The sequence below is a fragment of the Colias croceus genome, chromosome 10 (assembly GCF_905220415.1).
Source record: "Colias croceus chromosome 10, ilColCroc2.1".
Taxonomy (NCBI): Eukaryota; Metazoa; Arthropoda; class Insecta; order Lepidoptera; family Pieridae; genus Colias; species Colias croceus.
In genome coordinates this window covers 862,366-886,811 of record NC_059546.1, presented here as the reverse complement: position 1 = coordinate 886,811, position 24,446 = coordinate 862,366, and the positions used below count along the sequence as shown (strand labels likewise).

Genomic DNA, 24,446 nt, shown 5'->3' with positions numbered 1-24,446 from the left:
CTAGCTGTACAGCTTGTGAAGTGTTCAAACGTTCAAACTAATAACTCTTGTCGAAGAGATCTCGTTCTGCCTTTGAATGAAATTTTTTCTTACTACCTCGACTGTCAAGGTTAGGAAAGCTATTACTGCAAACATTTCAATTTCCATACCAACTTTTTTGACACTGGGTCCAAGGTCCTTTCATTCAATGCTTTGACTTTCCTGTGAATTGGATACGGCTGGTAGATATACTTGTTTTTACACTTACTTGCTTTTAAAAGATGTTTTTGAACTAGATCTTTAACAAGTGCGGCAGTTCATTCTTCCCCGGAGGGAGACAAAGGTTTCAAAGTTGATTAGCCCTAAGAGGCGTTCCTGTAGCGCTGTGGCGTGTGTCAGTACATCCTTCCCCGGAGGATGATAAAATTTGCAACGATGACAAACCTTGATAGGCGTTCCTGTGGCGCTACAGCGTGCGTAAGTGCATCCTACCCCGGAGGGTGATGAAGGTTTCAAAATGAAAAGCCTGAGAGGCGGTCCTGTACCGCTGCAGCGTGCGCCACTGCATCCATCCCCGGAGGGTGATGGAGGTTGCAAAAATAATAAGCCCGTGGGGCGTTCGTGTAGCGCTGCAGCGTGCTCCAGTGCATCCTTACCCGGAGGGTGATAGAGGTTGCAAAAGTGCTAAGCCTGTGAGGCGTTTCTGTAGCGCTGCAGCGTGCGCCAGTGCATCCTTCCCCGGAGGGTGATGAAGGTTGCAAAGGTAATAAGCCCCGAGAGGCGTTCCCTTGGCGCTATAGCATGCGGCAGTGCATCCTTCCCCGGAGGGTGATGAAGGTTGCAAAGTTGAGAAACCCTAAGAGGTGGTGTGCCTGCTTGAGGGACCAACTGCCTGCTATTAAGCCTGTTTTTAGGCACTGACACTTTCAATTTACCATTTCCATCGCCTATTTCCAACTTGCTTCCGTGCTCCAAACCATTCGTAGAAAATCTTAAACGCTCGGGTGTCAGAATAGATTCTATCGGATTGATATTCCAAAGTAGGTTAGAGACGAACTTTATTTCGAATTGAGTTGAATTGCAATTCCAAAGTCTCTGCAAGCCAATCAATTGGCGATTTGTGCTGAACAATGAAACAATATAACATAATATGTAAATTTTTTACATTTCTTGCAAAATAAATAATTTCATTTCATTTCAATGTGGTATACATGCTGTTCTGGTGAATGCAAATCATTGCCCACGTAGATCACCAAGTAAAGGCCACAGTCCCTTGGTTCTTGAGCAGTCCAGTTTGTGACTGTCGCAAACATTCTATGAGCTGACGCTAGCCCGAAGGGCTGATACGTTATCTTAAGTAATCGACCTTCGTTTATGATGTATTTATAATATCGATATGGTATTCAATAGTGATACAAGGATATAGGAGGCGTCGATACGTACGGGTAGTCGATAGCCTCGCAAATACAAAAATTATAATTTTAAGTAGAGTATGTCATGTCACAGTTAACAGTGGGTGTGAAATTGAAAATTACTCTGTATTTGCAGAACTTGCTTTTCTTAATTATAAAAAGAGGTGATTAACAATAGAGTCATGGTGTTCGATTGACGAACCCCTGATGTTCAATAGTGGCTTGAATCTCCAAAGACATAAAATATGATGTCCGAGTTAAAGAATAAATAAATATTATTACCTCTAAGTGAAAACTATGGCTGGTTTTCGAATTACATGGTATTCGAGGGTGATGAGATTAATTTGAGCTTTGTTTGTTGAAAATCTCTCCCCCCCCCCCTTTTTATTCTTTTGGTGTTTCCCCTGATTCTAACTTTTGTATTGATGAAATGATTTGAAACGACTTAAAAAGTCGATCTCAGCGGTTATTGAATGTACTGGTAAAAACTGATTGTGACGAGTTTTAAACCAACTTATCAAATCCGCCTATCTGCGTATGCAGATAGGCGGATGGCGTATGCCATGATTAGTAAGTTAAAAAATACATTCCACAGCGGGAGGAATTTTATATGAATTTAAACTTATCAATAATCTCCTTCAAAGCATCTCTATTAATTCTTAAACATTTGTATAGAGAATAGAAATCGCATTTAAATTTAGCAGTAATTAGGCACAGAGTCGCGGACTAATTTAATACGTCAGGCAAAAATTATTATTTATATATTTGTAAGAAATTGATAATAATAATTTACCTATTTCTATTGTGCTTACAAGATATAGGCAACTTCATTCTACTTGATTCGACTCGTATCGGATGGATTTTCTAATCTAACGATATTAAGAAATCGTTTTTTTTTTTTTTTTTTTTTTTTTTTTTAATATTTACCCTCAATTCGGAAAAGGAAGGCACAATTCACATACATTTATAATGTCCGCGTAGCGAATACGATTCAAGGAGGAATAAAATCAAAAGATCGAAACACGTTTCCGATCTGCTTTCGGCAACTAATACTATCTTAAAACCGATATTTGTGAAAATGGATTATCTAACGTGTAACATCCAGTAATAACCATTCACGTTGAAAGATTTGTATTGAAATCATCGTAAATCACGTATAATTTATTAATAACATGACTCACCGTGTTGAGACAATATCTCAAACCTGCACACGAGCGGCTGAGCGCGCGCTGGCGGCGCCATACAGCTGCGGCGGTTCCTCGTCGTCGCTGGACCCCGAACAAGTAGAACTCAGCTCGGAAACACGTAGAAAGCGCACTGTTAAGACGCTCAACACGATTCGGTAGGCCCTTGGCCTGCGCTATAGACCTATGGTCGCGATGCCACGCTCGTGGTTGCAGATTTATACTTCATATAAATCCGAATTTCGTTCTTCGTTTGAAATAACGATAACGCAGGTAACACTTGAATATTCATTTCACTATGAAACGTAACGGACTTTTTATAAAACTATAAAACTATTTAAAAATAAAAAACTGAACTTTCTACTTCAATCTCGAAAGTTCGTTTAAAATTGTTACTTAAATTTAAATTATGAATACTTATATGTATTTTAAAATACAGTATTTTAAAATAACATATAATCTAACGACTTGCGTACGGTTTGAAAAACGACGCAACAATGAGGATATTTCTGGTGGCTTGCCGGAACTGTGGTGAGTTTTGTCCCCACCACTCGCGGCGCTGGCGGCGGTACCACGTGACGGGCTTAAAACTAGCACCATCTAGCGACTTCACGGGGAAAAAGGCGATGTACTCTCTCTCATAATGGACTACGGACGTCAAACGGAACACATAATATTAAATTATTAAACATTTGTCTTTTATCAAATATTGAAATTTTGATAACATTCCGGTCAATAAATACTAAAAGTCGCAACTAAATCTGTTTTGCCATTTGATTGATTAAGAATCAAACATACATACCTAAGCCAAAACATGCATTTGTATTAATAACCTATTTTAAAAATTAACAATAACTAAGTATACCTACACATATTCATACCTCTAGTGTTTGATATTCTTTCAAAGACAATGGTATAATTTTATACATTAACTGATACAACATCAATATTATTAATCATTATTGTATATATATTGCACTGTTGAAAGTTTTTTATACAATGCAAACTGCTATTGTCCTAACACCTCTTGCTATTTCAATGTTAATTGTTCTGTAAAATGGGTTAAATTTATCCATTTTCTAGTGTTGTCTAGTAGGTATAATAATTTTATTTGTTACCTTTCGTATTTTTTCCTACCATAAAAATATAACAGTAATATAACATACCTCTCTGTCCAACGGTTGAACAAGCGTGACCTCTCCAGTTTTGGTGTTCACAGAAAATTTATCTGTTCCCACTAGACCATATTTAATCTGAAAAAAACAGATATCAATCATGAATAAATAATCTTTTCACAATGTGAGAACAAAAAATAAAATGAATAAGAATACCTTAGTCACTTATTCACATAGTAACTCTATGTAATAGCAGTTAACATATTTTATGTATTGTGTATATTCTAATGTAAATGGCACATGTCAGACAGTCAGCTGCACGTTATTTTGGTGATAATTTACGATAAAAAATTAATAAGGTACTCTACGATACTTCTTGTGGCTTTTTATGATCAAACGCACGCCTACAAGAAGTATAGTTGAAAGACTACATGAATGGGTTTGAGTTTGAATCTTTGCTTCTTTTCTATACCGCTAATATTAGCGATAATATCGTAAAGATTTTACAACTTTTACAGTTTTACTCCTGCGTCAATATAAATGTAGATTAATAAATATTCGATAGATGATCAGTTCCATTTCTTTACTTACCATATTCATAAAAACTGCCAACTAAAAACTACCTACTATACTATGCTACTATCCTCAAATCAAAACAAACAAAGATCCTTGTTTTAGTTGCTTGGAAGACATCTCTGACGAGCGATAAAGCCGCTCTTTGTACATCTCTATTATAAGTAATAATTACCTAGCTATCTCAACCAAGTAACAAACTATATTTCTATGTAACAATATACGGTATTCATTTCATCCTATAAACATTCTCGACTTACAGGTAACCCCTCAGGGTCGGTTCCCAGCAAAGTGTACACCACCTCGCCGACTGGCGTGCTCTCTGATAGCGGCAGGTTATCCATATCCTGGACAAATACTGGCAGGCCTTTGGGACATCCTGGAATAATTAATCAAGTATTTAATATTACGGAAATACTGGGAAAATTATTACAATAGAAGGCGTCTAAAGGCAGTTAGAGAGGAGGTAGTTTTGCTGTATTCAATTAGGTTTAGATTTTTTTGTTAACTTAAACTTATTACTACAAAATGTTAATTACTTAAATTAATAATGAAGGTATAATCGCGGGATGGTCGTCGTGCGAAGAAATTACCACTTCGTATTTTAACTCGTTTACAGCGTTTTTTTTTGCTAAAATTCGCAACGATACAACATACAAACATAATATGTAGGTACATCATTTCGCAGTTCCGTTCACATAACCGAGACCAGGATACAACCCTAATTGCATTAAATCATAAAAAGAGCAAACAATGCTGAGAAAGCCACACTTTCTGCCCAAAATAATTCTCCAATTTAAAACTACAATATACTATAACATACAATATAAGATTCCGTTACTGGTACATTCATCAAATTTTAACAATGGACACATTGTGTAGGTGTTAACGTTCGCACTCGCCTGTGTTAATTAATGTTACTGGTTCGTATGGAGCGAAGAAAAGTTCAGAGGTACTATTTTTGACATAGCTGTTACAATTGTTAAGAGAAATATAGCCTACATAAAACCTCATAAACTTGTTAAGAGGAATATATGACACAAAATAATACTGAACACCGAAAAATTATATAATACTAGCTGCGCTTCGCCCGCGTGGATCCGCTTCAGTTGGTCTTAGCGTGATGATAAGCCTATAGCCTCCCTCGATAAATGGGCTATCCAACAAGTAAATAATTTTTCAAATCGGACCAGTAGTTCTTGAGAATAGTGCGGCCAAACAAACAAATGAAGATTTGATATTTCATATTTCTATACAGCCTCAGCCACAGCTCTAGGAGAGGTTTTTCAAGAGATCAGCATGTCGGTAACCTACCTACATGTTGATCGTTAAAAACTCAATATATATACCCTCACTACAAAACTGTGTATATCGACCATTAACATGTAATAGCTTAAAAAGTGTTACCTGGTCGAATAAATATAGTTGCCCATAGCACAATCGGAAGCCATCTTATCGCCATGTCGTAACTATTATCTGTAACAAAGTAATAAAATATGTAAATAAACTGTTCTTAAAGTTCATATAACTACAGGGTGTCCCACTATTGGTAGTTATACTAAGCGTGAAGGGACTTATAGTTTTGCATACACTGATCACGTAAAAAATATTTAATCGAAAAAAATTTTGTTTGCTAAATTTTGTTTTCTATCTTCGCGCAGCCGGCATATATTATACCGCTTCACTAATGTGAGCATTTTATTAATGAAAATATAATCTTAAAAGATAGCCCACGTGCAGGTGGCAAAGTTGGGCGGGTTGCTTGTAGTGTTGTCCAAATTCAGTCTTGGTCTTGCAGTCTTGGTCTTGGTCTTGCGTTTTTGCAAGACCAAGACCAAGAACAAGACCGCGTATTTTTAGCAAGACCAAGACCAAGACTGACCGTGCAAGACTTGAGCAAGAACAAGACTTAGCCTGCAAGACTCTTGCGTCTTGCAGCTAGGACTTTGATTTTCGAATTTCTTATCAAATCTTCAGTTATTTATTAATCTGCTAGATCTTTACCATGGCTATGTTAATTCAAGCTCACAATGTTCCAATTGAAATACGTTTTTCTAAGATTTAAAGTAAACTTTTTGCAAGACTTGCAAGACTCTTGCTGCAAGACCAAGACCAAGACCAAGACTGGGAGCGCAAGACCAAGACCAAGACCAAGACCAGGTGTATTGGCGCAAGACCAAGACCAAGACCAAGACCAGGTGTATTGGCGCAAGACCAAGACCAAGACTGGCTAAGTCTCGTCTTGTTCTTGCATTTGGGCAACACTAGTTGCTTGTTAGGGGTCTACACATAGCGTATACACCTTTGAGCAGGTGGGACACCTGTGTATTGCGTTATTATTAATTTCTTAAGTAATAGGATTTCTTACACTAGGCACCCAACATACACATTGTACCTACAAATACAATATACATCTAAAATTTATTCGTTCCCGAAGTAGGAAATTTCATTGTTTTCTACACTTTATTGAAATAATGCAGGTACATATTTTTTATATACATAATTAATAATTTTAATTGAATGTCACTCGTTGCAAAAGGTCATCGTCAGAATACAATCCAATGATCTTCGCCATTTATAAATCAATTGAGATGAGAAGTCTATGATCCATACATAGGCCGGAAACCTATCATTACTGAGCCAGCATAAATGTCATTATTGATCTAACATTCCTAGTTGATTATGTTATTTACAAATTATATCACTCAACAATAATGCAGCTTTCTATGTGTGAAAGAATATTCCATGGTTTATCCATTTTCGGGTTCATGCATAACAAACATACAAATCACATCTTCCTCAAAAATATGAGTATTACCTTATATTAGGACCTATTGTCAGTCCTACCGTATTTAAAACCAAAAGAATTTCATCACAATCGATCAAGCCGTTTCGGAGGAGTTGGATTAAAAACGCTGCGACACAACAATTTTAATATAATGAATAAAGTTATTATTCATTGCTGACCCTCCTTATATTTGCGAGGTCAAGAATTTATATACATAATTATTATTTAATATCATTAGCCAGCTAACGACTTTAGCTCATGGTAATTTATTAATAGAGACCTTGTAATGATTGACCCAAAGGTAATTAACCTTATTATGACAAATTGCATGCAAAGGTACCTTAATGTTACATAGGTATTATGTAGGTTAAGATGCACATACATACGTTTATTACAATAACTAGGTCTAGACTAGCAAACAATAAAAGTTGAAACCTAGTCTTAAATAAGTTCGCGATGTAAAACTCGAATATGAAGTGAACGTAAAAGTAAACCAGATACGAAATAATATTTGTTTTTTTATAAAATGCATTCATGTAGTTTTAAGTTCTATAAGTTATATTTGATCGAGTAGAGGTGGACCTGCGCGTGCTACAAGCCAATAATAATTGGCAAGAGACCGCTCAGGACCAGGGAGCGTATTGCTAAACTGTATACTGACCCAGACCGGGGTTGCTCTGAGTTCGATCGCAGTTTGCCTTTATAGTTGAAGAGCAAACTGTATAGTTACCTATTCAGAGCGTGTCTGAATCGAAATACATTTTGCTTTAAAATACTTGAGCAAAATACATACGAGTCCAGACGTCCATACTAGGTTAGGTTAGGTTAGGTTAGGCTCCTTCCCCGGGAGCCGTGGGTATCTTAGGCAAGATTTCCCCACTTGAAAAAAAAAAAGTTAGGTTAGGTTTTTTTTTTAAGCACCCGCCATCTCAGGGTGTTGTGTGCTTTTCTCTGGAATATAGTCCAGAGGTGTGGTTAGGTTAGGTTAGGTTAGGATAGTAATTTTTCAAAATACTTACTCGTACAACGGGTTTTCTTTCGTTATAACCCAAAATAATTCACAATAGGTATGTTTTAGGGAAAGTTGTTGTCACGGATAGGTATAACAACCACACACAACCAGATAACAAAAATATACGGGAAATTATTAAACACAGTGTATAGGTAGTTACAGATATTCGCATGTCACAGTTTGCTTTACATACAAGCGAGCAAAGTGCATACCTACTCAGATTGGTATGAGCTCGTATATACTTTGCTCCAATTTTCAATGAGCGCGACGTAGTTCAATACAGACTATGGGCGTCTGGGTCAGTATACAGTTTGGCAATACGCGACCGGGGAAGATGGAGAGTTCTCGTCTCAGAGGCCAAGACCCACTTTGGGGTTTCAGCGCCAGAGGAGTAAGTAAGTAATAACTAATAAGTAATATTTGATATTTTATTAAAACTATCTTATCTGAAAAGGCTTGAAAACTAATGTTTTTGACAAAAAAAAGAAACACACTGAACTATCTAATCTGAAAGAGCTTGAAAACTAATGTTTTAGACAAAAAAAAGAAACACACTGAACTATCTAATCTGAAAGAGCTTGAAAACTAATGTTTTTGCCAAAAATAAAAAAAAAAAACACACTGTACCTACGATGCAGTCATGCAGATGTGTGATTACCAACCAAAAGATTACAGAATTATTTGTCTAAAAACTCAACAATTCCAATTCCAATGAATACTTGTCGAAATAATAAAAACATGCAAGGCAATACTTGGTGAAATCATTAAATAACTAGTTTGCACAATTAAACAATTAGCGATTTATAATTGACATAAAGTTGGCCAAATTTATCGCTCTCACGAGATGTAAAATGGTGATTAAATATTATTTAACTAGCTTTCTATACTCGGCTTTGCTTGCCACATCCATCCATTCATACTTTCGCGGTTATTAGTCGGATTTATTTATTTGCTCAGTAGGTTCCTAAGTTTTTAATAATAAATATAAAATGTACTTCTCAAGCCCTTTACAACCCTTTGTTGTTGATATTCCAGATAAGAAGTTTCTACGGAAATCAGTTTTATTTGGATAACAAATCTCATCTCTGTTTGATAACTTAATTGATATAGGATATATAGTTTTTTGTTTAAGTTTATTTGAAGTTATGTTGCTGCTAATTCTTGATTAAATAATTTAAGTTTTGCTTAGTAAGAGACGGTAAATAATGCTTTATGATAAACTAAACTAATATTATGAAGCGAGGATTTAATTTTTGGTTAAAATTCTTATTATTTAACTTTAAAAATACACGAGGCCATTAATCATTCATTTTATCATAAGAAAGCTACTAACTACCGAATAACATGGTTATATTTAATTTATATAGGTATTAGAAACGGCTGAACCAATTTTATATCGATTTTCACAATGTGTAAATCTGCACTTACAGTAGTTAGTAGTTAGTACCTAGGTAAAGCATTCATTCTTATACGGAGTCACGGACAGCCTTTACAATAATAAAAAATAATTAAAGTAGGCACACGTTGACTTTTAAACTATTTATTAAATTCTCATATACCGAAGTATGTACATACCTTGCGAAAGATGATAGTACATAGTACAAAAAACATCATAGTCACATTTGCAAGCAATATCTTGTTATTTCTTCAAACGAGTTCATACATAACAAGAAATGCAATAAACCAGATCTGTGGGAACAATAAAATCGAAAGGTTTGTGCAAATCGCTCGTCTGTATTGTTTGTTACAAATTTCTTTATCTGTGTTAAGAAATTCGTATTTGAGGGCATTGTTATAACACTTATTAAGTAACACCTTAAAAACTGGTGTAAGTATCACGTATACAAATTACTAAACTCTAATTTCACTAGTGTGAGTGTTTAAAACTCAACGCTTCGATAAATTTTTTTTTTTCGGTGTATTAAAAAAATAATGTGTTTAAAATGAGACAACAATTTATGCTAGTTTTAACGCTATATATGCACAAACTAAGTTATTCCATAACATATTAATTATTATAATGCGTCTTAAACTGCGTAGCATGCGTTATGTTATTCAATGTAGACACTAGACAAACGTGATTTACTTTACATTGAATTAAAAGCAACAGAAATACATTAAACTACACGTAGGACATATAAAATCTATACTAATTGATTTGAAAAAAATCTTTCGGTGTTCCGAGATAGCCCCTTTGTCGAGGAAGGCTTTAGGCACGTTTTCATCACGCCACGTTAAGACCAACAAGAGCGGAGCAATGCGGGTAAAATCGCAGTGCACAGCTAGTAATAAATGAAACTAGATCTATTGGTATCATTCATTTTTCATACCTACAAGAAAATCTTGGTACCCGAGACGATTTAGAGTATAAAAACCCATTGAATTTTTTTTGATTAATTCAAAAATTTACCAAAAGTAACTATAAATATAATTATTAAAGAGTGAGTGAACAATGAATGCATTTATTTCAAAAATCAAGAAATTGAAGTTTCTTATAAATTCAAGTCTTTACTCTTTACATAGTTAGTTATTCCAACGGAACTTATCCAGGATATCCCGTTTGCCTTGCCATGGGAACACGGTAGCCGTAACCGCATCACTGGTTACAGTTAAAGTAATTTAACCAGACACCTTCTACAGTTACTTTGATTTACTTTTACTTGAACGTGGTTTAGTGCAGGTTTCGTGGCTTGTTTGAAATAACTTTTGCGGTTTATTACTTGTAAGGTCTTGATCTCGAAATTTGACATAACAACAAGACAAAGTATCATCGAAATACTTTTTTTTTAATACTACTACCTACCTACTTGTAACAGAAAAAAAATACCTACGGCAAAAATATTACGTTATTATATATTTATTTTTTATAAAAAGTGCAAAAGTATTTTTGTAGTGCATAATTATGAGAAATAAATATTAAGAGAATTAAATATTAATATTTATTTTAAATATAGATACCTATTTTTCGTAAATCGCATTAGGTCAAATTGATAATTTAAACTAGATGGATGTTACTTCATCTCAAGTAAGACAACATTAAGCATAACATTACTCAACTGATCATTTACATTAATTAAATACAAAATTAACATAAGCATAATGTTCTGGATTAACATCTTTAAAATGCTACAAATCTGTTGCTTGTATAATTTATAATTTACTCATAATTCACTTATGATTACGTTTTATGTGCAATAAATTTGTTTATTTTTTCGAGACTTTCTTTTATAGGCGATTCAATCCATATACTCCATTCACCTTAAATAATAGATATATATTGACGTTTCTTTATTAATTTACTAGATTTCCGCCCGCGGCTTCGCCCGCGTTTGCAAAGGAAAACCCGCATAGTTCCCGTTCCCGTGGGATTTCCGGGATAAAAACTATCCTATGTGTTAATCTAAGTTACCCTCTATATGTATGTGTGCTAAATTTCATTGTAATCGGTTCAGTAGTTTTTACGTGAAAGAGTAACAAACATCCATACATCCATACAAACTTTCGCATTTATAATATTAGTAGGATTATACTTTTTGTATAAGTACTTATATATTCATAACGTAACAAAATTTACAAAAAAAATTAAAAACAAACAAATTACTACTACAGAAAGGAATGTCGACGGTAAAAAATTCTCATGGAGAAAATTGCGCTGTGAATGACGTCACAAAAATATTCAAAATACGTGATAATCAAACGATTCGTTCGTCCCGAGATCACGTTCGCTATTGATTCTAAAAAGCAATTGATGTTATGTAAGCTGTTATATTATTTCATTATATTGTATGGAAATAAATCAGGTACGGTTTCATTTTTGTTGTACCAGAATCCTCCGAACCTACAAACATTATCCCCCACAAAAACATCTAATTCTAACAAATGCGTATCCAAAAGGTCTTCTTAAAAAGCTCTGTACCTACTAGAGAGCTCATAATTTCTATTACAAATTAAAATAGCGTACATAATTGATCCTCACCTATTTAATTAACTAACAATCAACTTTAATTCACTATTCAACTGCATATTACTAAATTAAGTTTATAATTACTAGGCCACCGTCATTTCGCGCCATTCGCTTCCCCTCTCACCATAAAATGAAAATATCTTGCAGGAGCTTAACAGGTATGGAGAAGACAAGATTTTTCCGTTACCGGCTAGGAATAAAAACTAATCTATGTTTTACCACAGATTGCGTAAGGAAGTATAGTAAGAGAGCTGGTTGCGTTATATCTCACTATATCTAATGACTAATGTAATTGTTAATTTTAAGTAATATGATTATAAGGAAAACAGCTTTACGCATTTACTTCAATTCTTCAGATATAAAAATATATTAATAAACAAAGTATTTAAAATATACAAAAATAATAGAGCACAGAACAGTAACGTCGTAAACAGCTTAATTAAAAAAAATGGTGTGCGTACACTACACACGTAAGAAGTGAAACTTCTTTATGACCTTATTTTTCAAAAAATAATTTACTATTACTATGCAACTTTACAAAAATACGTCGAATCACGCGTTGTAGTGATTAGAAAATATTGCGCGTAACGGAAAAATGTCACGCGTAACGAAAAAATGTTACACTAAATTTTTTTCCAACCCCGATAAAGAAGTTTCTCTTCAAAATCTGGAAGGTATGTTGCATTTGCCATTTTTCAGGGAAAAACTTAAGTACCTAAGTAATTAAATATCTCGTAGATATGTATTTTTATTTACATCCACAAAAAGAAAATATAACTAGACTTCACCGATTCAAAACAGATCCATAAAAATATAGCAAGCTCTCAAACCATAATTCAATACGACATTTTTCTATCTAGGAATAAATTACACGACAATCATGTCAATGTAACAAGAAATACTAGTTACTTATTAACTCTTTTCATGTAGATAACATCGTAAAGCATCAAAAGGTCACTATAAATGGATAAAAGTAATGGAATTGTATATTTTAATTTATTTTAGTATACGATAGTTGTACCTAAGTTGTAACTATGACGTCGTTGTAACTCTCAAGTCTCAGCTAAGATTTTAGATTTCAAGCCCATGGTCGAAAACTAGACAAGTAAAAATAAATGATGTTAACTAAGACAAATAGGAAATTGCAGTATTGATGTTATTTACCTTTTCAATACATTGACTTCACATGACATCGTAATTTGTATTGGAATCTAGGGCTTGATCCGTCCTAAAAGGACTCAGATAATGATAATTGTTCTGGACGCTATTACAATTTTGTACCTATTTGTTAAAAAGTCGTACCTAAGGATATTTTAAACTTTAGATACAACTTACAATTCATAAGTCCAAACTACTTTCCCCCTTTTTATAGTTTGTTAAAAAACTCCATTTTAAAGTCGGTTAACAACATCACTACATAGTATAAAACAAAGTCGTTTCTCTGTCCCTATTTCCCTATGTCCCTTTGTATGCTTAAGGGCCACTTGCAGCAAAATTTTTAAAATCTTGATTCTATTAAAACTAGATTTAGTTCTTAAACCCGGTTTAACTTAAATCTCATCGGTGTTGTCTTGCACGTCCTAAAATTACGTTCGATTTAACTAAATCAAGATTAAGCCCATCATTCACTCACCATTCATTCCTTACGTTCCGTTGTTATGTCAAGCGTGATTTCGTGTACAAAAAAACGTGCTTCCTGTCACTTGTCAGTGTCAGTTTTGTTTTAAGTTTTAACGTTCCCGTTATTCTGTGTTGTGTTTCCGAGTTTGTTTGCGATTGTGCGGTGTGCGTGTTATTTTTAAATACATATATCAAATTGTGCAGTAGTATGAACAATATGATGAAGAAATCCAGGGGACCTAATTTTTCTACTGCGGAAATAATGCATCTTTTAAAGCTAGTAGAAAAATACCCCATAATAGAAAATAAAAGAACAGATGGGGCTACAGCAAAAGACAAGCAAATGGCTTGGCAAAGGTTAACTGCTGAGTACAACTCCCAAACTAATTTCTCCCCCAGAACGGCAGACAAACTGTTGTCTTGTTACAAAAACCAAAAAGTTAAAGTGAAAAAGATGCACTCTAATGAAAAAATGGCTATCAGAGGTAAGATATTCATTAGTTGTACCTACCAATTAATTCCATAATACACTTAAAAAATAAACAATTTAAAATTAATCTATAATTTTTTTAGCACCTTTGCTACTCAATGCAGTGGAAGAGTATGGGCAGGACTGGAACCAGGTTGCACAGGCAACAGAAGCAAGCAGTTTAGACTGTAAAAATACATTCGAGGAGTTGGTAAAGGATGCAAAAAGAGAAGAAGCTTTACATAAAAAAGAAATTAATCGTACAGGTAAGTGTTCAGAATACTGTTAGCAGTGATGCATACTGCGTTGTTTGTTGACAGATAATTTCAAAAAGATGTTGTTTACAGGAGGAGGTCCACCTCCAGAGTCATCTGGTAGCCGTGACCCTGTAATTGAAAAGGTCAAAACAATAATTGGACCCTCACTGGAAGGGCTATACACTATTTATGACGGAGATGCAGAGTTTATGAAGGAGCAGCAAGAGTCAGCATCCATTAATACAGAGATGCAACCGATAGATATGATAGTAGTTGACTCACCACAGGTAGAAAATGGTAAGGTTCTTTGATATTATCACTGCATCAACCCTGATGAATAGATTTGCAGTGTGCAAATAATCTTAGCACCCATACATTAAGTGAATTGAATACAGACATCATTTTAAAAGAATTTAACAATATGTAATATTATTTCAGGCAATGATGACAAAAAAAGGTTAAATATTATGAAAAGGAAGGTAGACCCAAGTCTGGAGTCATTGAGAAAAGGTAAAATTACAGAGTAATTATTTTCATAACACTCATTAAAGACAGTTTTTCTATGAGAGTGGTTTGTTAACAATTTTCACAAGTCTTTTTAACTTTACAGGAAAGAAGCAAAACGTATCTCATTCTTTCAAAGAGTTAGCAGAGGATAAGAAGGACCTGGTGAAAGCCCAAAAAGAACTGGCTGAACTTCAAATTGAACATCAGAAGATATTAATTAAATTAGCTCAAGAAAAACTGCAATTTGAAGAGAAAAAAAATAAAATGGAGCTGGAATATCTCAAAGAAAAATATGCATTAGAATTAAATAAAAAACAATGAATTTATTTATTTTTTATTTTGTTTTGTATTTATCCATCTAATTATAATCTTGCAAAATATTCATTAATTAATAATGTTCGTTCAATGTTGCCGGCTATACTTCTGGACAAAGTTCTGGAGTTTGTTGGTATTGCTATTGGTATATCAGGTATATGTGGTATATCTTCATCTGTAGGTGGTTCTGAATCCTTTTGTAAAATTGCAATATTATGTAGAACTGCAGTAGCAACAATGATACCTGTAAAATGATAAGTGAGATATTTTATAAATAAAGGTCAAAAAATGTATAGCAAGGTAACATAGATGCAGCAGACTGCAATTACAAATGTATAGAACTCGGCTAAGCAAACCAAGCTGATTTGATTTTAGCTCTTGGTCTGCAACCCGCTAAGGTATGGAAATAGTTTTACCTGGCACTCTTCGTAATTTAACATTTATTCCTTTTGAAAGAATAGGGAATCTTCTCTTCCAAATACCAAACGTTCTCTCTATTACATTTCGAGTTCTTATTTGAGACTCCTGGTATAATTTTTCACCTCTTGTACTAGGTGTATTTTCAGGCAGTGGTGTCATCATGTATCTGGTCTGAGAATAACCACTATCCCCAACCAATAATTTTTCATTGTAAACTCCCTGAAAAGTAGTAAGTAACAGCATTTAAAATTGCGTGTGAAATTCAGTTTGTAGTACTTTCCTTAGATGAATAATAAAAATTTACTTCAATAGTATTTAATATTTATTAATGTTAATTTCTGACATACATTAGGTAAGTAATGTTATAACAAGAGAGTGGTGCCAGATAGTGCAGATATATTTCACTTAATTTTTAAATATTGGATGAAAATACCTACTTGAACAAAGTTTCTCTTTTGTGCACAGTTGTCCCAAATGTTAGCATCATGTACTGAACCATGCCAACGAGCCACTACATCTAGGAAAAGTAAATTAGCCGAGCATATGCACTGGGTATTAATGGAAAAATAGCCCTTTCGATTCCTATAAATTTCAGCATAATCACCACCTGTTTATTTTTTATTTTTTACTGTTTGTTTATTATATAATCTGGATATTTAATATTTATAGACATGCAAACAAAAACAGAACAAAGATATTTCAACATACCCGGAGATAAAATTTTTATATGTGTACAATCTATAGCACCAATACAACGGGGAAATTTTGCTATATCATAAAACTTTGCCACAACATTGTTTTGTTCATCAACAGTAACAGGCATTTTAATAAACTCTGAATATAAAGAAGCAATTGCATGTGTTACTCGATGCAATATTCTACAGGCAGTGGACTCATGAGCTCCAATAACATCTCCACAAGCTGTTAATTGACTACCAGTAGCATAATATCTCAGGGTGCATAGAAGCTGGTTCATTGGGGATACAGCATTTCTGAAAAAATAAAATGAAGTTTGGGTTCGAGTGTCGTTTGGTATTTTTAGGTATTAATAGTATTTTTACCCATACATTTTATTTAGGTTAGTTGAAGGCGGATGGATTCTAGTCTAGTAGGTACATGTTTATTCACAGCTTACCTGTTGAAAGTATTTGGAAAATTATGAATAATTTTATCAAGCAGGAATGTTGCACTGCGTTTACTTAACCGGAATCTTTTCAAGAATTCGTCATCTCGTAACGTGCTATATAAATCACTTCCATTATAGACTCTTCGAGAGAAAAACGGGGTTTCTAAATATTGCACGATTAGCTCGTCATCGTCTGATAACAAATCATTATCATTGTACGCCACTGTTAAAGCTAATAAATCCATTTTCACGTAATAAAAGAAAGAACAAATCTACAATAACGTTATCTGTCAATAAAATCGAGATTTAACAACTATAAACCGACCTACACGCCGGTTTAACTTTGACGCCAATTTAAATCGAGATTTTAAGCTAAATCATAATGAGCAAGACGTTAAATCAGATGTAGACCTAAATCGAGTTTTTGTTTCAGTAAATCTCGATTTAAAGTATTGCTGCAAGTGGCCCTAAATCTTTAAAACTACGCAACGGATTTAACGGATAGACAAAGCGGGCGAAGCCGCGGGCGGTAAGCTAGTCTTTTATAATTACAAGCATACAGATCTTGTTCATCTCCTTAGCCAACTGTACTATGCAATATATGCCCACGAAGAATGGCCACCTGGGAATCGGGTCATTTGTCGCGACCTTCAGTTTCGTGTGAAACATAGCGAAAATATTATAAATACCAATTTAAAATACACTTGAGGTCGTCGTTTGTTCTGTGGCAAAGCATCCAAGACATGAAGCAAAAATCTTTTGAATAATTTTGTAGTGGGAACAAGAAGTTCTGACTTTAATAATTTTTAAGAATTATTCAATGTCTTTATTTCAATTGAAGAAGAATTTATTCATTATAATGTATTTGTATTCAATATGTACCACTAAGTACCTACCTAAGTTTAATCCATATCTTTATTTACAATACAAGGTAACAAGTAATTTCTACTTCTAATCATATTCCTACCTTCCAACAATAGCATAGTTGTAATATTAGTAGAATATCTCTCATAACTGCATATTGCTATAGGCTTTTGACCTCAGCACGTATTTATTCATTTTACGTAGTTCAAGACTCGATGTAAATCATGCAAATTTGAATTAAATGTCATGGTCATTAGAATTGTATTTTGCATGCCAATGAGCGAGCGGATTTGCTGTCCTGTTTGGTTTTAGGATAATGACTGTATGGTTATTGTGTGAGATAATTATTGTAATGAGAAAGAGGCAAAGCGGATTTTGTATCAAATTTGCTGAAATTAAATATATAAGCTTAAAGCGAGGTTATTAAGGATAATTATTGAATGCTGGCAAAGAAATGTGATTGTATCACAAAATTTCCCTCCTCAGTGAGTCCACGGAACCTCTTCTTTTTTAAAATACCATTTTAGTTTAGAAAGATCACGACAGATAATTAAGTAATTTAAGAAGGCATAACAAAATATTTATAAAATTGAATGGCACTTGTTTTATTAATTTATCAAAAATTATCGAGTCGAATTCCGAAATGAATATTTTATAAATTCATTGAAGAACAATGAGAAATTAAGTTATAATTAGTTTCCCAGTCGGGGTATTTGACCCTGTAGTAATTGTTCTCATAATCTTTTGTCTTCTAAAATAAATTTTCCGATTATAATATGACCCAATTCTGACGTTTCACCCCCTATAGTGTTTTTTCTTTTTCGTTGTTTTTTACCCATTGTTCTAACAATAGTTCCTTGCAGCTGCATTTTATGATATAACAACATCGTAACGCTCATAAAGAATGTGATTCGTAATTATCGTTAGGTAATTCGCTAATTTATTCGCACATAATTCTTAAACTTTCAATTAACTATAAGGTATTTACTTTATGTGTGCGTTGTTAATTATTACATAATATTCATTAGGGCAAATCATCATCAATTACTGAGAAAGTTTGGACCTTTAATTAGATGAAATTTGTAGCATTACAGAGATGTAAGTACAGTGTATGATTTTTGAATGCTTTTTGAAGATTTTATCATGGTATAAAACAACAATAAAAGAACATCTTTTCGTTTTAATTTTGCTATCTTTAAGCAAATAACTTGTTTGTTAAACGATGCGTGGATCAGAATTATGGAAACAACTGTTTCAAACAAAAATAAACCGCAGGGGCGCAGGCTAACTAGCAGAAAACATCAGGATATAAAATTGTATAGTAGTGCAGTTTATTTTCAATAAGAGAGGATATGAATACAATTCGGAACACGGAGCGATTTCTGAACGAAACATTACGTGACCTCCGAAGCGAAACGCAAAATAAATTATTTGTATAGGAGTTTATCTGCAAGCTTTAACTACTCTCTCCTGCATTCCACTTTAAGCTTTACGCGAAAACAATGATTATAATTTATAATATTACCTGTAGCAATGTAAATGCCTTACCTACTTATTTAATCATAACCACTCATAACGATACGGACGAGGCAACGAATTACAGAAGAAATGATGATGGAATTTTTGACATTTATCATCAGATAAATCAATATCAAAATAATTTCTAGAAAATGAACCGTAAAATATGATAATATAAACGTAATTTCCATTGCTCTTTCATAATATTTTCTCCCATTAGTCATGTCTGTTGGTCAGCGTATAAAAGTGAAACTTAGAACTGTTGTGAACAATACAACTGCTATGGTGTCGGGTTTCTAAATTATATTTCCTGGTTGTTCCCAGTTGTTATTATGTTTAAGTAACGGAGAAAGATTACGTGAAACATAAAGGCATATCCTATAAAATAACACCTACTTAATTGAAAAAAGTTCAAAAATAGTTTGGAAAATCCAAAAGTGCACGCCTCATAATCTCATCCTTTACAATAAAGTTGATTATTTATAAAGAGTACGTGACTATAAATATAAAAAAGAAATAAAATAAAACATTTGGAAAAGTAAAGAAAGCGGTACCGTAATAATTGAGCTATTTTTCTTGTGGCCCCACCTAGATGTGAAACTGCGCCACACCCCGGACACTCCATACAAAATGATTGTTTTGACAGTCACACTGTAGAGACTGCAAATGTGTGTGTTAACGCTTTATGGTTGGCACATTTGTGACTAGCGTAAAAAAAAATTCGCGTTTTTCTGATGAAATACATCCGTAAACAGCACAATATTTAACCATTTTCTACGAAAAACGATAATCACAAATCCAAAATAATAAAATTACTTTATGTCAATTTGATTAATGTTGTCAATCTTCGTTGCGTTTCGTCTAAGACGTCGTTGGTATCGTCCTTGCGGGGAAATGGGTACCATAACATGTCTGATCGTGCGGGGTGAGGTAAGTGTTTAATTTTGGCGGGAGGCGGAGAGTGTCCGTTCTGTAGCGTTTAGCTACTATTATGTATTCTGTGACTGCGCAGGTTTAAGGGACTGACTACCAACTTATTTTTTTAAACCTTGGCTTATAGTATAAAGAATCGAGTTTATAATGGTGAATTTTGAGTACACTATAAAAAAAAAAAAAAAAAAAGTCGATATTTTTTTTTGTTTATTTAATAACAATTAAACCACATCGAATCAGACCCTGAAAAATGAAAGGGTTCTATTCCTGAGCATACTCAAGCGTAAGAGAAAAAAAAAGACTTGATTAGTAAAATATTTCGGTCGCTATCGTGTTAACAAGAAAATCCTCCGCACATACAGACACACGGACGTCCAAGACAGAACTTTTTTAAACTGTTTTTTAACTAGTTTAAATAACAAAAATGACATCAAAAATATCATGAATGTTAAAAATAGTGTTTTTTCTTAATATGTGTGTGTATGTTTTATCTTACAAGTGCAATGTATGATACATAAAGACATTTTAAGTTTGAAAAATCAGATGTTTTGCGCGAAGTGACAGTAGTACCCACCTCAACGCTTCGCTTATGAGGCGTGCAACATATTTTCATTCAAATAGGTATTCAAATCTTATCTTCTCTAATACCTATATAGGTATATAAATCTCGTGTCACAATGTTTGTCTTCAATGGACTCCTAAACCACTTAAGCGATTATAATAAAATTCGCACACCATGTGCAGTTCGATCCAACTTGAGAGATAGGATAGGTTTTATCCCGGAAATCCCTCGGGAACTAGAACTATGCGGGTTTTTCTTTGAAAACGCGGGCGAAGCCGCGGGCGGAAAGCTAGTAGGTATATACATAGGTAGTTCAATAGGGAATCTATACATTTTTATCGGCTGCATTTTGAATTGGCAGAGTTACGAATAAAATTTTAAGTAAGTCCATAATGTTCCTCTAGTTTTTTGCTATTTACGTATGCTTTAGTTTCAACAAACCCTTTGTCTGTTCGCCTCTCTGATTGTGCCGATAATCCATGAAACGATTTTGACATAACTTTCATTGGAACAAGCTTGTAGGGCAACATAGGTGAAATTATATCTCATAATGTAGGTAGATAAAGTCACGAAGGCCAGCCAATTATTAATAAATATTCGATATCAATCTTTCGTACCGGATCTGGGCTAATATCTTTGTCTATTCATTCAGTTTCAAGTCATTTATTTAGTATTTCAATACATAATCTGCAATATACCTATATATACATAATGTTCAGTAATATATTGTGAAGGAATGCCGATCGCCTTGACGCCACGTGTTTACTTGAAAGACGATCGACGAACCCAATAAGGTTAGAATATGGTTAGAGTCAAACTATTATCCAAATAATTTACTGATAAATAGCTATAACCTTCTTCTGGATTCATCCGGTTGAAATGCTGCTTTTCCAGACGTTAAACGTGTGCTTATTTCATCTAGATCTAAAGAGCTGTGAGAGAGTAACAAACATCCAATTCATGTTAACAAATACTGTTCTTGATTATTATTAAAGGACAAGTGCTAAAACTAAGATATGATGAGATGTTTACAATCTTTATTCTAACTTCTAACACAATATGGTAACCATGGTAACGGTAAATTACCGTTAATTTTAATCAGGTATGTAAACTAGATGTAAACATTAAACAAAGCAAAATAAACAAAAATTATGTTTTCCTAATGTTGATAAACCCGGTGTCATAGAATTATAGTTGTGTTACGGAAGTCGTTAATTTAAAACCATTTTTCAAAACGAAATAAGCTTTTTCTGAATAAAATTAAAATTATAATCTAGACCGCAATAAGAAACAAGGAAATACAAAAATTTAAATCTTAACACATCCGCTAGCGATCTTCAATACGAAGAATATTTTAATTTTTAGTCATAAGTTGCATAAAATTGATTGGGCAACCTTTTAAAGGTTAATGCAGTCAGATCTAAAAATAAGTATTTGTATTGCTTTGGATATCTGGAATTCATATTACTAAGAGGAAGGGACGTATTTCAAGTGTAGATTCATTTTATATTTCGTTTTTAGGGTTCCGTACCGAAAGTGAGCTAGCGGGAATCTATATTTAAATTTCCGCGTAATATTTGTTGAATAATACGAAATGTTACCAAAATATACCTACTTTAGTCGTAATTTTTTTAAATAGACGTACTTATTTGTTTTCTTTTACATTCAGCCATATTAAGATATAAAACTGTTCTCGTTACCTTGGCACTCTAAAATTGAGGTGACTGTTTTAAGCGTTGTGCAAGATTCGAGTCTCGACGCAAGCATTAGATGTTAGATCATTCATGATTGGTGGGCACCAATTTTTTTTTAGATCGCTCTACATTGCATTGTAGGCGATTGTTACAGAAAAATTAGGTCTATAGGTAGGTATAGTTATATATACGCTATCTTCATGATCCGTGCAATTTTCATTTAGGTATTCCTTACTGTATCAGTAGTTATTTTAGATATTTTTAATACGCTATGTACCTACCAATTCAATGGGTATTTTTATTTGATAATTTATATTTATTCTCTCGTAATCGTTGTATAACCTTTTGTGTTATCATGGACAAAGGATAGATACTTTTAGTATTAACTTGTAGCAGTTTTACTAGTGTGTCACTGCTACGGCTATGTTTAAAGCTATAATCTGTATATTTAACTAAATAATTTAACAATTCCTTTGGGTTAAAAGCTAGATCCGTTTCAAAGCCTTTAATTATATCTACAAAATATCGAAGGAAAGCTATGATTCATATCGACTCACGACCGGACCGTGCGTGACAAACCGAGAAACCGGTCGACTCGGACCTTTACTACAAGGCCGTACGCCGTTACTTCACTTTTTCAATTCGCATATAACATAGCAGTAGACTATGGTCTAGAGATGTGAACAATAATGACGTGGGAAGATAAAGCAATACGATGTTTGGGAACTAGCTCCCCGAGTGGTGTCGCTTGCGACCATAGCACACTATCGCGCGAAGGTTTTACAAATCCCCATGCCCTATCTACTGGAGGTTTATTGTGATAGAAGAAATGGGCTCTATTTTTTCCTTTTTTATAGAATTTCATTCAAAACTGTTTACCGGTTAGCTTTCGCATTTATAGCATAGCATTGAGAAAGGCATATTTTTGCGTTCCCTTCACATCGAATGTATTTCCTCGTAGGTAGTAAGTACCTAGTTCTCAACTTTATTGAATGACAATAAACTTTTTGTTACCAAGATCAATTAAAATAATTAGTTGTAGAATGCGGCGATTGGGTAGGACTTTTAACTTTTTAGTTTTTCTTTAATTGCGTGATAAATACGAAATTGTTAAAAACACGCTTGTACCTAATTATTTTTGAAGAGTCAATTAAAAGATCGGTCTGTGAAGCAGGTTGGTTCTCATATACCTAACAGAGCAGAGCTTTTCAAGATATTGCTCCTGGCGTAGGCCATTAAATTAAGTAGCTACCTACCTACTTAGTACTTACATTTAAAATTAATATCCCTACTTGAGTATAAATATACCTACAACTAGGTAGGCTGGCTATACCTATAGTTACAACGGCTGCAACTCCAGCTGTTTACTCCCACGTAAAAAGCTGCAAGCTTTCCACCCTCTATTTCAAAATTGTAATAATAATTCATTAGGTAAGTATGTTTTTGCAATTAAATGTCGCTATGGTCGCTATTTTAGTATATGTTTTAATATTAGGTATGTCACTAAATTGGAACGTGTCATGCATATCTCTTCCTTTGTCCTATTTAATCGTCCTAAGTTAGGACATCCGACCTTAAAAAATCGACTTTTTAAATGGTATACCTAAAAGTTATTCCTTGTTTAAAAATAACATGTCGAAGGTACGAGTAGGTATATCGATACTTAATTATATGTACCTACCTACCTACCTCTTACGGGGTGACTTTTTTGTGTCTGCAATTTTTGGAAGATTAACAGAGAACATATTGATCATTAATTTACCTTTAAACCTTCGGATTATAATATTAGTAGGAAATAGTCTTTCTGAGATTGCGTATGCAAACCTTCCTTATTTATTGCTCTCCGCATCATAATATCGGTTACGTGCGTCGTTCAGAAATAATCGGTAAACAAACAACTAACTACCTAAGTATTATAAAGATATAGGTCTTAAATTGAAAAAGGTAGGTAGATAGAGAAACAGAAGTTCTAACTCCGACATGCTCGAAGTACCTACCTACCTATGCAGTTGCATTACCTAATAATTAGGGATGTAACGATACATGATTTTGCCGATACGATACCGATACCGATATTTGTAATAAAATATCGGCGATACCGATATGCTTGGCTTGTTAGAAAAATAAATGGTGA

At 33.8% G+C, this 24,446-nt stretch overlaps 3 protein-coding genes across 3 annotated transcripts in view; 1 reads left to right on the top strand and 2 right to left on the bottom strand.

Moving 5' to 3' along the window:
* Positions 1–24,446, bottom strand: part of LOC123694843 (cadherin-87A-like) — a 63,051-nt gene that overhangs the window by 37,265 nt on the left and 1,340 nt on the right. The window contains exons 2-4 of the mRNA XM_045640438.1: positions 5,671–5,739; positions 4,524–4,642; positions 3,742–3,828 (exon numbers count right to left, since the gene is read on the bottom strand). Of these exons, the coding sequence (XP_045496394.1) occupies positions 3,742–3,828; positions 4,524–4,642; positions 5,671–5,725 (261 nt within the window). The 5' untranslated portion in view covers positions 5,726–5,739. The remainder of the gene's footprint in view (positions 1–3,741; positions 3,829–4,523; positions 4,643–5,670; positions 5,740–24,446) is intronic.
* Positions 13,567–15,300, top strand: LOC123694848 (myb/SANT-like DNA-binding domain-containing protein 3). The gene is made up of 5 exons (XM_045640444.1): positions 13,567–14,132; positions 14,221–14,382; positions 14,464–14,670; positions 14,812–14,883; positions 14,984–15,300. The coding sequence occupies exons 1-5, from the start codon at positions 13,856–13,858 to the stop codon at positions 15,199–15,201; spliced, it is 936 nt and encodes a 311-aa protein (XP_045496400.1). The 5' UTR covers positions 13,567–13,855; the 3' UTR covers positions 15,202–15,300.
* LOC123695174 (putative nuclease HARBI1) lies at positions 15,159–17,134 on the bottom strand. Its single transcript, XM_045640934.1, has 5 exons — positions 16,751–17,134; positions 16,324–16,607; positions 16,053–16,222; positions 15,612–15,834; positions 15,159–15,439 (listed from the first exon to the last, which is right to left on the bottom strand). The coding sequence occupies exons 1-5, from the start codon at positions 16,984–16,986 to the stop codon at positions 15,243–15,245; spliced, it is 1,110 nt and encodes a 369-aa protein (XP_045496890.1). The 5' UTR covers positions 16,987–17,134; the 3' UTR covers positions 15,159–15,242.